General features: G+C 41.2%; 1 protein-coding gene across 1 annotated transcript; it reads left to right on the top strand.

Annotated features, from left to right (window-relative positions):
- Positions 1-362: 362 nt before the first annotated feature.
- eno4 (enolase 4) lies at positions 363-18,101 on the top strand (the record flags this gene model as incomplete). Its single annotated transcript, XM_080449674.1, has 13 exons — positions 363-539; positions 1,732-1,860; positions 9,125-9,297; positions 10,574-10,716; positions 11,749-11,921; positions 12,173-12,301; positions 12,594-12,662; positions 13,533-13,697; positions 13,881-14,006; positions 15,447-15,642; positions 16,596-16,681; positions 17,215-17,332; positions 18,016-18,101. 13 exons carry the CDS (start codon positions 363-365, stop codon positions 18,099-18,101), a joined length of 1,770 nt encoding a protein of 589 aa, XP_080305800.1.
- Positions 18,102-20,034: the final 1,933 nt, after the last annotated feature.

Here is a 20,034-nt window from a genome sequence, read left to right as displayed (position 1 = left end):
AATAATCCAAATCTACAAAGTAGGCTAACTAGTAGCCTAACTTAAGTTTTCAAATAATTGTAGTGGAGTAAAAAATACAACATTTGCCTCCAAGATGTAGGCTATGGAGTAGAAGTAAAAGTATTGAAAATTGGACGCACTCCAGTAAAGTAAAAGCCTACCTCAAAATTGTATTATAAGTACAGTACTTGAGTACATACATCTACTTAGTTACTTTAATTACACCACCGGTAACGTCCTATCACGTTCAGTTGCTGGGCAACCACTGTACACAAAACGATGCTTGTTTGTTGCTGTTGTGTGTTGTAGTCGCTCGACCCGACGTCCGTCAACAGATCGTTATTATTAGCTATAATAATACAATGTCTTATAACGGGTTTCTACGCTGTAACAGTCGGCTCTCAAAAGAGGAACAACAGTTCCGTCAACTAAAAAACAAAGCTGCAGAATTCTACCAAGGAAACGGAGTCCCACAGAAGATAGAGTGTGTCTTAACAGAGCTGTTCCTGGATCAGCCGGATGACATATACGGTTACCTGGTATGAAGAGTCATTTCATCTTAAAACTGTATGATTAAGCTGTTTGGTATAATTGAACAATAGGTGATGATTTGCATCGTATTTTATTTGCGCGCGCGCACACACACACACACACACACACACACACACACACACACACACACACACACACACACACACACACACACACACACACACACACACACACACACTTAGTGTAGTTGTCCAAATGACCCATGCAAGCTACATAGTCTTAACAGTTAACATGAATACTTTCTGCATTTGCTACTAAGTGCTGAAATCAGCTCATGCACGGCACTGATCAGCAACACAACAGAAAGAATTTGGCAACATTTTAGTGGTCGGTAAAACTTGGTTTCACAAAGGTCTTCCGGTTCATCCTATAAATCATTTAGCAGTTGCAGGTGTATAGTGTATTCAAAATGGCCATATGCATTTAGAATCTGCACATTTACAAAATATTTGGAGTGCATATAAGTGCATTGTAAAGAAAGGCCTGTATTGCACCTACATTTTATTTTTTGTCTTAGTGGATGGATTACATTGTTTTTTGGGTGGGCAGTAGTACTGGTTAGATTATGGTTATACTAATACAATGTCATCACAAGTTCTACATTCTTGGTCTGCTGCCCAGAAGATAAGCGTTCTGTTAACAGCTGTGATGCTGTACTGTACTGCAGAGGTTCCCAAACATTTTCAAGTCAAGGACCCGCAAATGTATAATTATGTATTTGGCAGCGGACCCACATCTGAAAAAGGTTTTGAGCCATGGCCCCCGAAGAGAAGAAAAACAATATCAAAATTGATGTTTTCCAAACACTTTAGCTATTTTTGAATCGTCAAAGTATAAATGGATAAAGTGTTTAAAATGATTGTGATGCTGTATTAACACATTTTGCTGGGGACCCCCTGGAACCCCCCCAAGGACCTCTGGGGGTCCCCGCCCGGACCCCACTTTGAGAACCACTGCACTAGGGCATGGCTCTAAATTACTCTGCAGTACATAAATTAGTTGGCTAAATTAGTTTGAGCAATCAGTGTCTGGGTAATTCAAACCATTCTCCAGCCAACATGCTCCACTTGTCATCACTGACATGAATAAATTAAACCCCAATTTCTCCCTGATAATTTCAACACAGACTTTAAAAGAAAATTGAGGTTGCTGTATTTTAATCGTTTAATTTCACTTTAGGCCAATTACTTCTCAAAACTCTCTGCACCACCACGGATCAGCAAACTAAAGGGCATTGAAGTATATAATGCAAAAGGACAAGCATCCATTGAAGCAGAGGTCTTCTGTATCATCCGAAATGAAGAGAAGGTAAACCTGAAGACCAGATTGTTACTGTTCTGCTTTTTGGCCTTAAAGGAGTAGTTCACCCACAAAATTACTTATTTTCTATCAATTACACACCACATGAAGCGTTGAATTCATGGATAGTTTTTTGTTTTTGTCGCATTCCTAAGCCAATAATTTGATGACTGGCGGTCTCTCCGGTAGGAGACTCAAAGAGTCTCCTTTGAGTCTCCTACCGGATACATTAGCATCTTTCCGCCAGTAACCAAATTATTGGCATAGGAATGTGACAAAAACAAAAAAATCCCCATGAATTCAATGCTTCATGGGGTGTGTAAATGATAGAAAACAAGTAATTTTGTTGGGTGAACTACCCCTTTAAGCTGCCCCCCCCTCTTTGTTGGGCAATTTATGCTTGGTCTTATTTCCATGATGTACGTGTGATGACTGAATGTTTGAGTTTCATACTTTCAATATCTCCTACAACTGTCATGGACTAATAGTGCTCCTGTTGCAGATCATCCACTGGTGGGTTTGTACACCTACAGTACATAGTTATATGCCAAAGCGTGAAGCAGGCTGGTATAGCACCACCATGAGGTGGATTAGAAAAAAATGGGGTGGGCATTCATTCTTGGCCTACTGGGAGTGTGTGTGCAAAGTGTTTGCCAAGCAGACATTTGGCCTGGGTTCATGATTTGTGGCGTTTTGTGCAAAACGGGCCTCTACTGCAAACTTTGAAAGCCAATCGTAGTCAATCGGAACAGAATCAGAAAAATCTGACAGATACACCTTGATCATGTGAACGCAAAGATAATGTGTACCGATTTGCGTGAGCTTTTGGACAACTTGAAGCAGCTGGTTATAGGGTCACCATGAGGCTGATTTGAAACATTTGAGGCAGAGGTTCTTCCATGGCCTACTGGGAGTGTGCGTGCAAAGTTTCATGCCGATCGGTCCAACATTGCGGGAGATTATGTGCTCATAGACACGCACGCACGCTAGCACGCACGCTAGCACGCATACTATTCAAGTGTTTTAACAGTAACAAGTATATGCTTATATAGGCGTTCTTTTAGTCCCCTTTCCCTTTGACCCTCCTAATAACGTCATGCCTGAGTCTGACACACAAGAAATAGGTTCTGATATCACTCTGAATGTCCACAGGCGTTTGTTTAGTCAGCTCTTGGCACATAGTCTGGTTCACTATGTAATTTTGTCGGATTTTTTTGAAGATTTGCAAAACTATACATTTTTGGAAAGGTTATTGTCTAAGGAATCAGAAAATCAATGTTTGCATTTGCCCAGATGTGTATATGGCGGCCATATTGGCAATTACAAAATGGCCACCCTAAAATGTACGTTTTTTAATATCTCGGCCTCTAAATAAGCTGGAACATTGATTTTAACTCCTAAACCTACATTTTCAGTGTCGAGGAATCCAATGGTGGTAATTATAAAGCTACAAAACTTTACAATATTAACCCTTAGATGCATGACTGAGTCCAAAATGACCAGATGTGGTTGTTTTCTTGCAATATCTTTGTAATTAAAAAAACATTTATCAATTCATATTGAAGATTTGCAAAACTATAAATTTTTGGAAAGGTTATTGTCTAAGGAATCATAAAATCAATGTTTGCATTTGCCCAGATGTCTGTGGCCATATTGGAATTGACAAAATGGCCGCCGTAAAATGTATGTTTTGTAATATCTTGGCTTCTAAATAAGATGGAACATTGTTTTTAATGGCTAAACCTACATTTTCAGGGTCAAGGAATCCAATGGTGCAAGTTATAATTTCATTTTTTGTATCATCCCATTGACATAATCCATCATATGGGTAAAAACAGCACAGCCCAGGCAGTCAGTCAGATACTAACTCAGTGTTCTTTTTATTTCTTTTAACTGTGAACTTTGGATGTTTGTGTAACCATCTTAAACATCATGACATGTGTAATCTTAGACAGTCTCTATCCATCATCATCGTCATCATCATCATCATCATCATCATCATCATCATCATCACTTTCGTGCATCACAGCTTGGGAATCATCATCATTCTGGCACTGGCTGCTGCACTGACACATTTCAGTACAGGCTAAGTCCTTAGCTTTGCAGGAACATCTGCCAGAAGAACAGTCTGATTTGCACTTGCATTGAACCATCTCAAGGATGGCCTTTGGAGCTGGGAGGACCTCTGTGGTCGTTGGTTTCAGCATGCCACCCGAGTGTTTGAAGTACCCATTTTGCAGGGGATCCAGCTGTGGATCCTGCAGAGCAATGGCTGCTTGTGCCCATGCCCTTGTTTGGACATGGACTCTCAAAATGTGCTGTTTCAGAGCTCCAGGTGTTGGAGGGAGCTTGTCACTTTCTGCCCTGTGCTTGCAGAACAGATGCCATCGCATTTCAGGGATTGTCTTGATGTTGATACCCTTGGGTGAGTAAGCTGCACATACAAAGGACTCCAGTGTTGACAGCATTCCTTCTGTCACTTCTGCTTCATCCAAAAGCATCTGCAGAGCTTTGATAATATCTCCATCCGTTTTGAGGTAGACCTGCAGCCAGGTTGCCTTGCTTATACGGGAGAACCTCCCTGTGTTGTCGGCCCCAGTGAATGCATGGAAGGCTGGCAAAGCCTTTGCTCTTTCTTTACCTAGAGCTCGCCACAATCTTCAATCTGCACAACACCAGAGGCCATAGAAATGGACGTGTTCATCAGCAGGAGGTCGTAGTTTGCTGTGACTAGCACTAAAACGTCCGTATCTGGGGAGAAAAATACCAACTGTGCATCAGGTGGGTTTCGCTGTGAAGCCAGCACAGCCTGGTGGATCAGCAGTGTGTCTGCTTCTTCGTGGTTATTTTCTTCAAAGACCAGGTCTTTGTTGCTCCTAGTGTATCTAGAAGCAGACGTGATGATCAGCTTGGAGGATCCCCTGTTGTACTCTAGTGTTTTGGTATCAAGATAGTCAGTCAGATCAGCCTTCGTCTTGTCATGGGAGAGGAACCTGCTCATCGGGATGTGTTTGATGGTAGGCAAGGCAACCTGGCTGCAGGTCTACCTCAAAACGGATGAAGATGTTATCAATGCTCTACAGATGCTTTTGGATGAAGCAGAAGTGATGGAAGGAATGCTGTCAACACTGGAGTCCTTACAGCTTACTCACCCAAGGGTATCAACATCAAGACAATCCCTGAACTGCGATGGCATCTGTTCTGCAAACACAGGGCAGAAAGTGACAAGCTCCCTCCAACACCTGGAGCTCTGAAGCAGCACATCTTGAGAATCCATGTCCAAACAAGGGCATGGGCACAAGCAGCCATTAATATGCAGGATCCACAGCTGCATCCCCTGCAAAATGGGTACTTCAAACACTTGGATGGCATGCTGAAACCAACGACCACAGAGGTCCTCCCAGCCCAAAAGGCCATCCTTGAGATGGTTCAATGCAAGTGTAAATCTGACTGTTCTTCTGGCAGATGTTCCTGCAAAGCTAAGGACTTAGCCTGTACTGAAATGTGTCATTGCAGCAGCCAGCGTCAGAACGATGACGATTCCCAAGCTGTGACGCACGAAAGTGATGATGATGATGATTATGATGATGCATAGAGACTGTCTAAGATTACACATGTCATGATGTTTAAGATGGTTACACAAACATCCAAAGTTCACAGTTAAAAGAAATAAAAAGAACACTGAGTTAGTATCTGACTGACTGCCTGGGCTGTGCTGTTTTTACCCATATGATGGATTATGTCAATGGGATGATACAAAAAATGAAATGATAACTTGCACCATTGGATTCCTTGACCCTGAAAATGTAGGTTTAGCCATCTTATTTAGAAGCCAATATATTACAAGACATACATTTTACGGCGGCCATTTTGTCAATTCCAATATGGCCACAGACATCTGGGCAAATGCAAACATTGATTTTATGATTCCTTAGACAATAACCTTTCCAAAAATGTATAGTTTTGCAAATCTTCAATATGAATTGATAAATGTGTTTTAATTACAAAGATATTGCAAGAAAACAACCACATCTGGTCATTTTGGACTCAGTCATGCATCTAAGGGTTAAAATTGTTTTGTAGCTTTATAATTACCATTGGATTCCTCGACACTGAAAATGTAGGTTTAGGAGTTAAAATCAATGTTCCAGCTTATTTAGAGGCTGAGATATAAAAAAACGTACATTTTAGGGTGGCCATTTTGTAATTGCCAATATGGCCACCATATACACATCTGGGCAAATGCAAACATTGATTTTCTGATTCCTTAGACAATAACCTTTCCAAAAATGTATAGTTTTGCAAATCTTCAAAAAAATCCGACAACATTGTAAATCTAAGCATAAGGAACCAGACTAACACTGAAATCTGCAGACCCATTCGATTCCACATCCTCCTGACATGGGGAGCTGAAGAATGGATAAGTTACATTTGGATGTTCTCCATGGCTACAAGTTTCTATCCAGCATTCGCTAGCCACATCCTGGTACCCTCTGGCTCCCTACAGGGAGACATTGAGCTGTCAGCACAGCTTTTGTTACCAGTTTCTGCTGACCTTGACTACCATGGGTGATGTTGCTTAATTACCTACCCTCATAAGGGAGTACATGCTCATTCTGGATCATTACCAATTTAGAGCAGTCTGCGACGTGTAGTCTGCTGGAAGCTGAGACCTTAACTCATAATGACATTAAATACAGTAACGCATATACATGCTCTATATGCATGACTTCTACTCAGGGTTCAGAGAGCAAGTTATAACATTAGGTTTGATTAAATGATACTTGGTTATTGTAAGTTTGATAATCACACAATGACAAGGAATCAACTAAGCTAGATAATGATTAAAAGCATAGTATATGATTATATTAAAAGAGACAATTAAACATTTAATGACTAAATGAAATAATATATACAAGCCTCACTTGGTTATTATAATCCAATATCTAAAATCACTCATAATCACCCAGCCTCCACAGTGTCGCACAAAAACAGCCGATTTGAGGTCTCTCTGTGCCCAGTTAAGATCTGGTGCATTACCTCTGGCAGTTGAGGTGGGTAGATATACTGGCATTCCTGAGGAGCAGCGAATGTGTGTTCTTTGTGACCTGGGAGTTGTGGAGGATGAGGTTCATTTTGTTTTTCACTGTCCACTGTACAATGATGTACGAAACTCTTTATTTGAAAAAATGCAGGATAAGAATCCAGATTTGTTTTGGATGTCTGAATGTTATATGTTAAGTTGGCTATTCAATAAGGCCGTTTTTGTTTTAGGAAAATTCATAGAGAAAGCATGGCAGTTGAGGTGGAGGACGATGTACCCGCAACCCACAGCTTGGACAATCAAAATGTTTATGTATTCTGTTTGTGGTGTATCTTGGTGTATGCACATTGTGTGAGTGTCTTATAAGCCTGTGCGGGCTGGGCATCATGTGGTGCAGGACACTATAATAAAAATCTATCTATCTATCTATCTATGTAAGATCACAACGCTTAGTATGGCAACGCATTGTGAGCTTGTAGATCGGATCACGATTTTTGAAAATGTCTGAAACAGTTTGATAATTTTCCGCCTATAACGACATGCCCAAAATAGGTTGAAAGCTGATGCTTTTGAAGCGACAGTAGCGGGCCTAGTCTGCAGCTGTACAGTAAACACTAATGTGAAGAGACGGCCGGGGGCAACAAGCGAGCTATCGAAGGGTAGCAATCAGAGGACAGACGGTGACCTTTGACCCTTGCCATTTCAATTTTCACAGTATCACACAGGACGGGAAAATGAGATGTGACACCATGAGCCAAGGTCACAGAGAGGTCACGAGAGCAGACACCTAAGGCCTTCTAAGCACACCTCGACCCTTTCACCCCGGAAATATTACCCTGCAAACCAAGTACACCATTTAACTCTGATCAGTGTAGTTAATGTACTCATGCTAGTTATCAATCGAAGAAATCCACAATCCCACCTGGGAGACAGATGCTGCTAACACAGAAAGGAAGTGCAATATATATATATATATATTATTATTTATTTTTCTTTTCTTTTTGGTATACAGTAAGTAAAAAAACAAACAAAAAAGTACTGACCAAACCAATCAAATGTTTAGTTGACACAGGTTACAGTTGGGAGAAAGGAAAATACAGGCATAAGCATGGTGGAGTGACTTTAGAGCGATGCTTTTGGATTATCACTCGGCCCATTTCCAGTCTTAGCACTGACAGTAATCTGTTGTGACAGGAAACAGCGATGATAGTGGTTCGACCTAAAGGAGGAGAGAGAGAGAGAGAAGGGGGGGAGAGAGAGAAGAAGGATGAATGGCGAGAGAGCGATGGGGAGGCAGATGTAAAGATGATGAAGATGGAGGAGATAAAGGAGGTGGGGTAGAGAAGAGAAACAGAGAGAGAGAGAGAGAGAGAGAGAGGGAGAGGAGAGAGAGAGAGAGGAGGATGAGTAATCGAGGTAGAGGGAGCATGGTGGCGTGCAGACATTAACTCAGATACTCCACTCCCTCTGGTCTCACTCCCAGCTCTAGGTCAGATGCTGACATCACCGTCACAGCTCCCAATATTCCGGGCTTGAGGATTACATGTACTGTAACTGTATGTTGACCGGCCGGGCAGAGAAGCTACACAATTAAATCCTAATTATTTTAACTGAATGTAAATGTTTTTACATTTGTGCTCCACAAATGAAAAAAAAAAAGAAGTTACATTTGCAAACTCTTGGGAGTTACAAATGGATATATTAACATTGAGGATTTTACGGCATTGCGTATATATATGTGTGTGTGTGTGTTGGGGGGGGGGCGCTTCATCTCACTGTCCTGCCTTTACTGCAGTAATTGGATTGGTTCACACATTGAGCAGTTGTTCAATCAGGGTCCCGCCATGAGGATTTTGACATCTGTTGTTGTGGTTTAACTAATGGCTCCACACACACACACACACACACACACACACACACACACACACACAGACACAGATATATTTAGCATATGCTGGCTAAACAAGCAGGTGTTTCAGTGTGCCTCATTTAATGCCAAGTTTTGAATCTTAAAACTATCACCCGGTAATAATACAAATGATACTGAAAGAGTCCGAGTCAAATGGCCTGTCCTTACTCTTGGAACTAATCATTTCCTTTAAAAAAAATATGTGTGTGTGTGTGTGTGTGTGTGTGTGTGTGTGTGTGTGTGTGTGTGTGTGTGTGTGTGTGTGTGTGTGTGTGTGTGTGTGTGTGTGTGTGTGTGTGTGTGTGTGTTTTGGTGTTCAGAGGATGTGCACTGCATCCATCTCCACCAACGACTTTGAAGAGAATTCAGTGGATCCAGGTGCTGACAGTGTCAGCAATGTATTGACTGCCCTCTGTTGGGTCAATGAAGATCTAAGCACATTGGTGAAAGACTGTAATCCTTGTGACCAGACTGGCGTGGATCAGATACTGAGGTAATGTATGTTAATAGTCTTCTTCTAATCTTTGACAAGCTTTTTTCCAATACTGCCTTGTATGATCATCCATCTGCCATCCAATGTTTCAGAGATTCAAATTGTTTTTTGCAGTTTCTTTACTCATTGATGAGACAATCACATTTACTCTCTGTCAATTCATTGTCATGTGGCTCATGGAGCAACTAATAAATATGAACAATATTTGAACTCTTTGTGACTGCAGGCAAGTTGACCGGAAATTGACCGCCACTGATCTTATGTACTCATTGCTGAGATTTCATAACTCGTACTCTTTCGTCCTTACTTTCTCCTTCAATTTGTTCAGTGGGGATTTGTTTGTTTTACTAGACGGTTGTTATATGTTGCTCGTGCACGTTCACCTAATGCATGTGTGTGCGTGGGTGTGGGTTTGAATACAGTGGTGGTGTGGTTGTGCACGTCAGTATACAAACCTAATCTATAAATGAATAACAAAAAAATGAGTTATAAAGACAAATAAGGGAACGAGCAAATGAATAAATAAAGGGCTCCATTTCTGTGCATTAAACTCAAACGGGATTAAACGTGGCTTGCTGCGCGTTGACCTTCTGGAGTGGGGTCATGTAGAGGTTGTTTGCCGATTGTCACATCCTATCATATCACGGCACACCAGGCTCCTCTTATTGGCTGCTTTTGCATCATCTCACATTAACCAACTGTAGTGCCAGATGAACTGCTGCGTGTCACTATGGCTTGACAGGGGAAAATGTTCCATAAATATGTCTATTGCATCATTTTCTCCCCCCATGGTCTCTAAAAAAATACAGTGAAAACGACGAGTCAAATATTTGGATGTACTGTAGAATAGTGAGTATATATTGTATTTTCACTGTATTGCATAGCCTATGGTGCCCGTTTCCCTTTTAATTGTTTTTGTGTAGCCCCCCACTTGAAGTCTATAATATAGTTTGTTGACCGGGGTCCCCCTGGGTTCTGTACTTGGCCGCCCTCCTTTTTTCCCTCAACACCAAATATCTTTGCTGAAAAAAGCAGATCTACGGTATAAGCTTGTATATCTGCTATTTTTGCTAAATGCTCGCCTATGTTTGTCGAACAGGGACGCTAGGGTTCATGTGGTTAACTGACAGCCCCTGGAGGGGCAGCAGAGAACCTTGGTGCACTGATTAGCTAGTGCAGAATAGCTCTCAGAGTTCTATTGTCTATTGTCTCTAATGCTCTATGTCTATTGTCTACTCTTAATGCCAACTGTCTGTCTGCATGCGGTTTTGGGCAGTGATTTCCTCTTGGCGCGCTACCTGGAGGAGCAGGACCTCCACAAGAGAGAAAGAGAGAGTCATCCACCATCTGAGCCTGAGGTACAGTCTCCACCTCCTCCACCTACAGCACCCACTAAGGAGAAGAAGGGAGGTGACAAAGGTAGGACGCTGACTAGAGATAATGCTCTAATGCTGCTAGTGAGGTTTGGGCAGACACCAGGCTGAAACCTGGGCACTGGCATCGCCAATAATAATAATAATAAATAATAACCGTATGTTTACAATATGAAAAAAATATATATTGGCGTGACAAAAGGATGTAATATACAGTATATGTGTGTCTATCTATACACACACACACACACACACACACACACACACACACACACACACACACTCTCTAGTATACGGGTATGTAGCCTTTTGTATCACCCCGGAAATGAAAATGAAGCTCTCTCTCTCGCTAATGGAGAATCTCTAATGGATTTACAGTATGTCAGTTGTAATGGCTTTGAAACAAGGGTCTAGCTCTTTATGTTTCGGTGAAAATAATGGATAATTAAAATCAATTCACAGTATGAGCCAAGATTTGGCACTTGTTACTTGGCATCTGTATCAGCAGGTATATTCCTAATGGTAGCTACTTTAAAAAGGACATTCAGCTGCTCTAATAAATTGTACCTGCTGTTGTGTTTAGCAGGCATTGTTATACTATACAGTTGCACAAGGAAGGTCTGGCCAGCACATGCTTTATTGGCATATTTAAAATTCTGCCTAACATGGACAATGGAGCATACCTCCCATCACATCAGACTTCAAATTCATTCATAATTCATAATTCATGTCATGCTACTACATAATTTCGGGGGTTTCAGAACATGAGTATGCTCTCAGTGAAATATCATAGCCAAAAACCCATGGGTGTGTTTAATGTGTATACATAAAGAGCTGTTACTTGCATGAGCGATCAGCTCTATGTATCTGGGTTGCAATATTCTCTATAGTAACCCGCCTCATCCATCCCTGAAAAACAGAGGAAAAAACTAAATATTAATTAACTATTTTTTTGCCTTGTTATGAAGTCCCCATCAGGATACCATCACCTCATAAGGCACCTCCACATGCCACACATAACTATCAGAATAATGCATTAACACTGAAAACATTAAATGATGCTTGTTTGTTCTGCCAGGAAAAAAGAGAAACAGCATAGCAGAGAAGCCAATCACCCCACAGGTTCCACCAGAACCGGTCCTGCCTGGAAGCATGGCCATCGGTTCAGTGTCCCTGGCTGTGGCAAAAACTGGAGCACAAATCCAAGATATTCCCCTGTACAAATATATTGCAAACCTGAGAAAACAAGAGGTTAACACAAGTATCCCTACAATTAACACCGCACACACACACGTACACACACGTTTTCAATTTTTCATTAAAATTGCCATTTGTACTAACCCTGACCCCTAAATGCCTAACACACACACACACACACACACACACACACACACACACACACACACACACACACACACACACACACACACACACACACACACTTACACAGACATGACAGAGGGCAGTGTAATGATTATTGTGTCTTTCACAAATTCATCCAGACTCCAAAAGAGTTCCACATTCCGTTGCCCTTGGTAACTTTGCTGAGCTGTGGGAAGATGTCTCCAGGAAAGTTGAATTTACTTGAAGAGGTCATCCTGATGCCCAAGGCAGGACAGCGAGTCAAACAAGTACTACTCAGCACTCAGAAACACACCTATTCTGCCATTGTCTGACTGTCTGCATGGAGTTGCACTTGTTTTCTGTCTTGGACCCACTTTTACTGTAGATGATTGGTGTAAGTTTGGTCTTATTGTTGTTTGTAAATATTTTCTCAAGTACGTCTGGGGGTTAGGTCAACAAATGTATTTTCTTTGTTCTTTCTATATGGTATGTTGGTTGGTAAGGCCACTTCATTTTTTCAAGGTCAATATTTACTATATCGTGGAAAACATGCTGAACTAAAGTGAAATTCTCTGACAGATCACCAGAATGGCCCTTGATATACAAAGGGAGATGATGAGAATAATGAACGCTACATCAAAAGCTGGGGTGAGAGAAATATAGATTTCTTTACTGTGGGGAAATGTAATTTTAAAACGTCCATACATAACACAAGAAATAGAATGCAGAGCTTTATGAACATACACTAAGCTCATTAAGTTTTTATACATGGCCAGAGCTAATGTGTACTGTAAATTAAGTCAGAGCATGTGTGGCATTATACTGTAAGTATGCAAAGATTTGTAAAACATTGAAAACGGCACAATTGAATACACCCATTCAACTTTTCCTCTTATGCAATATCGATAGTTCTTATTTCAGTTTAACTGTAAGCTGACATTTAGCACTTTAATGGTGAAGATAAGTGGCCTATAATACAATCATGTCTAGCTAAAGAACCTTATATTGATGACTGTCTCATTCAGATAATGAATACTCATTCACCGTCTTTAATGTAAAGATTCAACTCTTTATGTTAACCCTATGAAACAACCATGGGTTGACCATAATTGCACATGGAATGCTTCATTAAACCTTTGTGTCTGTCAAATAACTTTAGATAACTAAAATCTAATCACGTGTGACTATTCTCATGGAAGACCCTGAACAGTGTTTGTGCCTAGTTTGGTGTGGGCGTCTGGCCCCAAGTATACATTAGAAAGTTAAAGTGGACCCACATGGACACTTAATAACAAAAATGTTTAGACTTAAAGCCATACTGTATAAAGTATACTGTATATATATATATATATATATATATAGTACGTATATTTATACAAAATTATAATTACATAATTCAGAACATTTTAATATATATATTTCTCAAAAGGATTTGAGTGTACATTTAACTAATACATGCCTGATGAGTCTGCGTGAATAACATACGTTTGATGAGATATTCAATGTCTTTGCTCACAGGCAGTACAGGCAACAGTGTCGACGTCTGGAGCGCTGGTTGTTGGATACGAGCGACCTGAGCAGCCTCTGGATCTGATCGCTGATGCGTGCAGCAACCTTGGACTGGCACTTGGAACAGAGCTTCATTTGGCAGTAAACTGTGCGGCTCACGAGCTAATGGACTACGTAAGTTGCCGAAAGGCTCTCTCTCGCTCATATCACATGTGCCCTTGTGCCAGAGGCCTTGTATAAACCAAGCCTTGACTACATAAACCTGAACTGTCGCTTTAGGGCAATTCAGTAGCAAAGGTGGATAACGTTTGTTAAAGGCAGACTAGGAAAGAACTGAACAGCTTTTCTTCTCCCCAGTCTAAAGGAAAGTATGATGTGGTGACAGGAGGTCCCAAGTCTGCTGATGAACTAGTGAACATGTATGAAGCTCTGATGAGCAAATATCCATCAGTGGTGGCCTTGATTGATCCACTGAGGAAAGAGGTACAGTATGTTCTTTGTTACAGAAGCAACCTAAAGAGAAAATCAAATATGTATGCCAATATTTGTGTTCACTCCATTTGAATGTGAGTGAATGGTTCAAAAGTTCAAATATGATTAATTTGGGGGGTCATGGCCTGAAAAGGTTGAGAACCACTGGTATATATGACTCCAAATGTGGGCTAAGTTTCAGAGAAGTAAAAAAAAGGGGGGAAAAAGGTATAAAACATATGTGAGGTACTTCTGTGGTCTACTGCCAGTGTGCACAAGAGATCTGTCTGTCAAGCTCACACCCGGGGATGGAATGTAGGACCCACAATGCAGAAAACACTCTTAACACAAAAGAAGTTGTGGCAGTTGGGGCAAACCCTCGCCCCAAAACATGATTTACGATTCTGTGCCTATCGGTACATAACTCGGACGGCGCTGAGTCGGCTCAAGTGAACTTCGCAACGTTCGGCACAGCAACTCGCTCGCTTTAGCTCGCTCGGTGGTTCCTCTCGTGGCTCAAGTTTGCTTGAGACGGCACGCCTCCATCGTGGTCCAAAACTATATTTAAATCGGCAAAAACATTATAGATTGCGGTTGTCGGAAAAAAGAGTACCGGCAGCAGGATTCTATCACGGTGGGTTGGGGTCGTCAATTCAATGCTCAGCGAGACACGCCACTAGACCAGATAAAAAAAATGGGTTTTGGGCTGTATTAGAATGTGACAACGCTCCATGTCCTTGTTTTTGCATTCAGCCAATCGCAAGGCAGGCAGGGCAGGGCTTGGTAGAATCTAGTTACCATTAAAGGGGCCACACCATGAATTTCATTTTTTTTGGGGGGGGGGGGTATTTTTTTAACATTCAGTAATTCATTCTCATTTCAGAGATTTTCAGAATGGGCGTGTCTGAACAGGCCATTTCAGAATGGCAATGCAAGTGACATCACTTGCATTGCCATTGCATTGATGCTGGCCAGACAGAATTGCTCAGTAGCCCCCCCCTGCCCAAGAGGACGTTTTGGTATTGCAGCTGAAAGTGCTGTATAAGCCAGGGACAATTGACTTGGGATGAGTATATCTGAGTAAAGGTTTGAGGGACATACACCATATGATATTAAATATCAAATTTTTTTTTTTAATTCATGGTGTAGATCCTTTAAATAATACGCCTCAAGGGCAGAGTCACATTATAGGAGAAAAACTGGACAGCGAGGGGGACAGAGCAGGGGCAGATGCAAAGATTGTGACACTGGCGCTGGTCGGTCCAGCGGTTTGCAAGATTAGCTCCGGACACACAGACGGACTGGACTCTTCAAGACGGCTCGCCTCTGAGGAACCATGTTATAAAAACACAATTCAAATATACTAATGGGTATATATCATGAACTGGAATCACCCACAGTATTCAGGGGTATACTTTAACCATGTGTACTGTATGTATCCTCTCTCTAAAGGATGTTAAGCAGTGGGAGAAGCTGCACAGCGTAATCGGAGCCTCATGCTCCCTGCTGTCTGACGTCAGCTATGAACCCCTCAGTCATGGCATGCAGCCACCCGCCACACCCCTCCCAGGGGTCAAAGGTTTTATCCTGAAGCAGACCAATGAAATGTCAATCAGCGATCTGATTCGCATCACAACAGAGCACCAAGGTAACGGAACCTGCATGCATGCGAAGGGCATGATAAGAGGCCTCTGACCTTGTTCCCCCCTAGATTCGGCACAAACATGGGGAAAATGGGGAACAGCCATTAACTCTCGATTCCCCATTCACATTTAAAAACCTAAAAAATATGGACTGACCTCAAAATAGAATTGGAATGAATCCCTACTAGCTTGCCCCGAGAGAGTCAAACAACGCAACTCCCTCAGCGAGCTCCACGGAAGGAGCCCTGTGGGAGTGGCATCCTTTGCCCCCTCCCCCACCCCACTTTTTTTCTGAAAATATTCTATCATTCATTATTCATTGCTTTTAGTGTTGTTGCTGATTTGCAATGTACAGTATTGTACTATGTATTGTATGCCTTTATAATTAATTGAGTACAATGGCCCCCTGGGGCTTTTTGTGTTATCATTTTAGCATGCCTTTTTTTGTTTTACTTTACTGCCATACCGTTTTCAATCTGGCTAATAAAGTATTAAACACTCAAAAAGAAAAAAGGTACCAGATTTGACTTTAGGTGATTTTTTTGTTTGTTTTATATGACTGCATGCTGAACATAACTGATTCATAATTGGTCTTCTTTGTTTTAACATTAAAAACAAATTATTGCTTATAAGCAGTCTCGGGTTTTACTTAGTACAATATTGAATTAGTTCAGATTTCAGTGAAATTGTTGATACCTTAAAACAGTGACTCCTGTAGCGTGGGAGCAATATTTTTGGCCGACGTCCAAGTGAAACTACTTAATTTAGCAGCATTCATTGCAAAATGTGGTGTGGCAGCACCAACCTGACAAATATATTATTTGATGCCACTCAAACATCTTAAATTTACCAATGGAGTGATTTTATTGTGAGGGCATTTTAGATCACAGGAGCTTTTTTTCAGTTTTTTTTTAAAATCTACTTTTAAATGTATGAATAATTGACAAACAATTGTGTTTGTGTCCACACGTCGGAACGGCAGGTGCAGTGATAATGGGCATGACGTTCAGCGAGCCCTGCTGTGATGCATCTCTATCAGATCTGGTGAGTCACAGTCATCCGTTCTGTCTTTGTGTGGCTTTAACCGTTGCTTTTAAATGAAATATCCAAGACTATTAGCCTTTTGGGGTAGTTGTTGCTATGTACAGTATATAGCAACATAACATTTTTTGTAATTCTTTCAGAAAACTTATGTGTGGATTTAGAAGGTGTTTTTAGAATCGGCCTCATGTCTAAATGGGCTAATATTAAAATAATAACTGATAACACGCATTGAGAGCTTGTAGATAAGCTGTTTTCGCTGCACAACATGCGTCCATAGAAGACATGCTGGCTTCTATAGAATCCAAATGACAGAAATCAGTCGTGGGGACTGAGAACTTTAATCCATGAGCTCATCTCAGCGTGCTTTGCTTGGCCGTTCCTAGACGCAAAAACAATACTCTCTGTCAAGTTTATATCCCTTTGCACTTTCACCACAACAAAATGATCTCTATGTCTCTTTTCTTTTTGTTGCCGTGTGGTTGTTATTGTTATCACTCTGTACTGGTTAAACTGCTTTCTTCTTCTTTCCCAAGGCCGTTGGGCTGGGTGTGAGCTATGTCAAACTGGGAGGTCTGAGCGGTGCTGAGAGGCTGACTAAATACAACCGTCTGATTTCTATAGAGGAAAAACTGGCCCAGCAGGGAATCCTGGGTATGGCGTTTTTGTTTTGTGTGTGTGTGTGTGTGTGTGTGTGTGTGTGTGTGTGTGTGTGTGTGTGTGTGTGTGTGTGTGTGTGTGTGTGTGTGTGTGTGTGTTTTAACCCATCCCTTGTCTTGTTTGTGAGGTACGGAGAAAAGGAGGTTAGACAAAGCTGTGTGAAGGGAGGACGCAGTAATGGCTCGGTCTGTGAGAACACATCTCTCTCTCTCTCTCTCTCTCTCTGCTTTGGGTGTGAAAGGAAACTGTGACTGAGGAATCATAGATGTGTGTGTGTGTGTGTGTGTGTGTGTGTGTGTGTGTGTGTGTGTGTGTGTGTGTGTGTGTGTAGGGAAAGGAGGAGGATGGGGGGGGTTTGGAAAAAAGGAGCCCTACCTTGTATGTTTTAATTGGCCACCTAATTACACATAGAGACACATATTCCCACCCACCCAACCCTCTACAGCCACTGAAAGATGGTGTGTATATACAATTTATATATATATATATATATATATATATATATATATATATATATATATATATATATATATATATATATATATATATATATATATATATATATATGAAAAAGTGTGTGTATAAACAACATTTCAATCCCATAAAGCTGTTGTGGTTCCCTTTCTTTGAAAATATGATATTGTAAATGTACTTCTCTCTCTGTATTTTATCCACAGTCCCCCTTGAGAAGCACACATCCTCATGGTTTGCTGAAAAAACACAAGAGCAATCCACTACTATGGACGATACAGACGAGGATTGAAACACATGATTTGGTAATGGTACAAAATGTAATTTAGCACTAAACTCAACATTTTGTTCACCTTTCTTAACAAATCTGTTAGAGAAAATGCAAAGACTGTTCTATGAAAGAATACACTGGCAATATGAAACTGAATAAACCCGTTTTTAAAAAACACAAAACCTTTTGCCATTTCTTTCATAGCAGCTGGTCGAGAACGCTTCGACCTTGTTCAAAAAGGTCTGCATTCCTTGATAAAAAAAAGAGCTGATGGCGACATTAGCATGTACAGATTCATCATCTGAAGAGAGACAGATGAAAAGGCACAGAGATAAGCTTGAGATAGAAAACTCAAGGATAGCACCTCTCAACACGCTCAACAGGGCTACTCTAAGTACTGACCAAGTGGACCAGCAATTTAGAATGGACTTGATTAGAAACCTGCAGACACACTGGCAACAGTAACAATGTGGACTGATTGAGGCACCAAGGCTCAGGGTGACTGTTTGATATGACCAGCAATACTTAAAGCGGCAATGTGTAACTTTTCTTTAATGAATACAATGAAAATGTGTCCAATCTGTATGGTAGAGTATGTTAATACAATATAACTTATACAATTGGGGTGGTTGTATTTAGATCGTGTCAAAGGTCATGTAAATGATAAATGGTGCATTTATACAGCGCCTTTATCCAAGGCGCTTTTACAATGATTGTGCATTACATTCACCCATTCACGCACATTCATACACCGATGGCGGAAGAAACCATGCAAGGCACCAACCTGCTCATCGGGGCAATTAGGGGTTCAGCGTCTTGCTCAAGGACACTTCGACACCAACTCTAGGGGGAGCCCGGGATCGAATTGGGAACCTTCCCGTTCCCAAGCAACCTCCTGAGCCACTGCCACCCCTTGTCTCACCTAGACACAGGATCTGACACAAATTTTTACCTGATGGTCAAGATTCAATTTAGCCCCTGGGCAAGCAGGGAGGCTCTATTAGCTCGATGGTCAAAATGTCAGCACTTGCGCAGGAAACCACGTTCAAATCCGGGGTAGAAAGGGAAAGTTACATGGTGCAGCTTTAAATATCAAAATACTGATTTTGTTTCCGTTATTGATAGAACAACTTCAGAACAACCCCCCCCCCCCCACACACACACACACACAAAGCGAGCTCAATGTTGGCCATCAAAATAGAGCCTCCGCATTGTACGAGGATGTGCGAGAAAAGCCTCCTTTAAAACTAGTCAGCTCCTCATCCGACCCCTGTCATGGCTCCACTCTTCCTAGCGGAAATGATTATGTCACATTGTAAAAGACCACAAAAAGCAGGTTTGTCCCCAGATCGTCTGAAGCGTCCGCCTCGGCTCTGAGACAGAAAGGACCAGTTGTGTATAGTGGGAAGTAAGAGGAGCTTCAGTGCTGCTTTGTGTCCTGGCGGCTGGCCTCCAGAGAAAGACCAACACAGACTCACAGCTGCATCAATGGACCTGTCAATTGACTGCTTCTCTGTTTAACAGCCAACAAACTGAATATGAGACAAGAGTAACAACCTGACTACTAGTAAGGATATGAATTTAATATAAAAATTACTGGTAGGCATTGATTACTTCGATTCAAAGCTGAAATGACAAAACTTGACATTCCGAGGAGAGATGTAATTCGCACAGCGTTTAAGGCAAGAGAATACAGTTTAGTACAGAGCAAAGGATTAGCCTTGTGGACATTTACCAATTTTTCTTAGGTTTTAAGGTAACAAGTCACTCGAATTTCATTAAGTCACTTTTTTTCCCATCAAGTCACAGCTTCAGTTAAACATTTTAATTGACTGAATAATCAAATTTGTCCTAAATGAAATAAATTTACCCCAACTGTGTAAATATCAATTCACAATGTGCTTAATTTGAGCAATGGCTTTGTTTGCTGCACACTTAATGTTTGATGTTTTAC

This window comes from Gymnoscopelus braueri (genome assembly GCF_963280865.1).
Source record: "Gymnoscopelus braueri genome assembly, chromosome: 14".
NCBI lineage: Eukaryota > Metazoa > Chordata > Actinopteri > Myctophiformes > Myctophidae > Gymnoscopelus > Gymnoscopelus braueri.
Note: the sequence above shows the minus strand (reverse complement) of the source record. Positions and strands in the feature narration are given on the sequence as shown.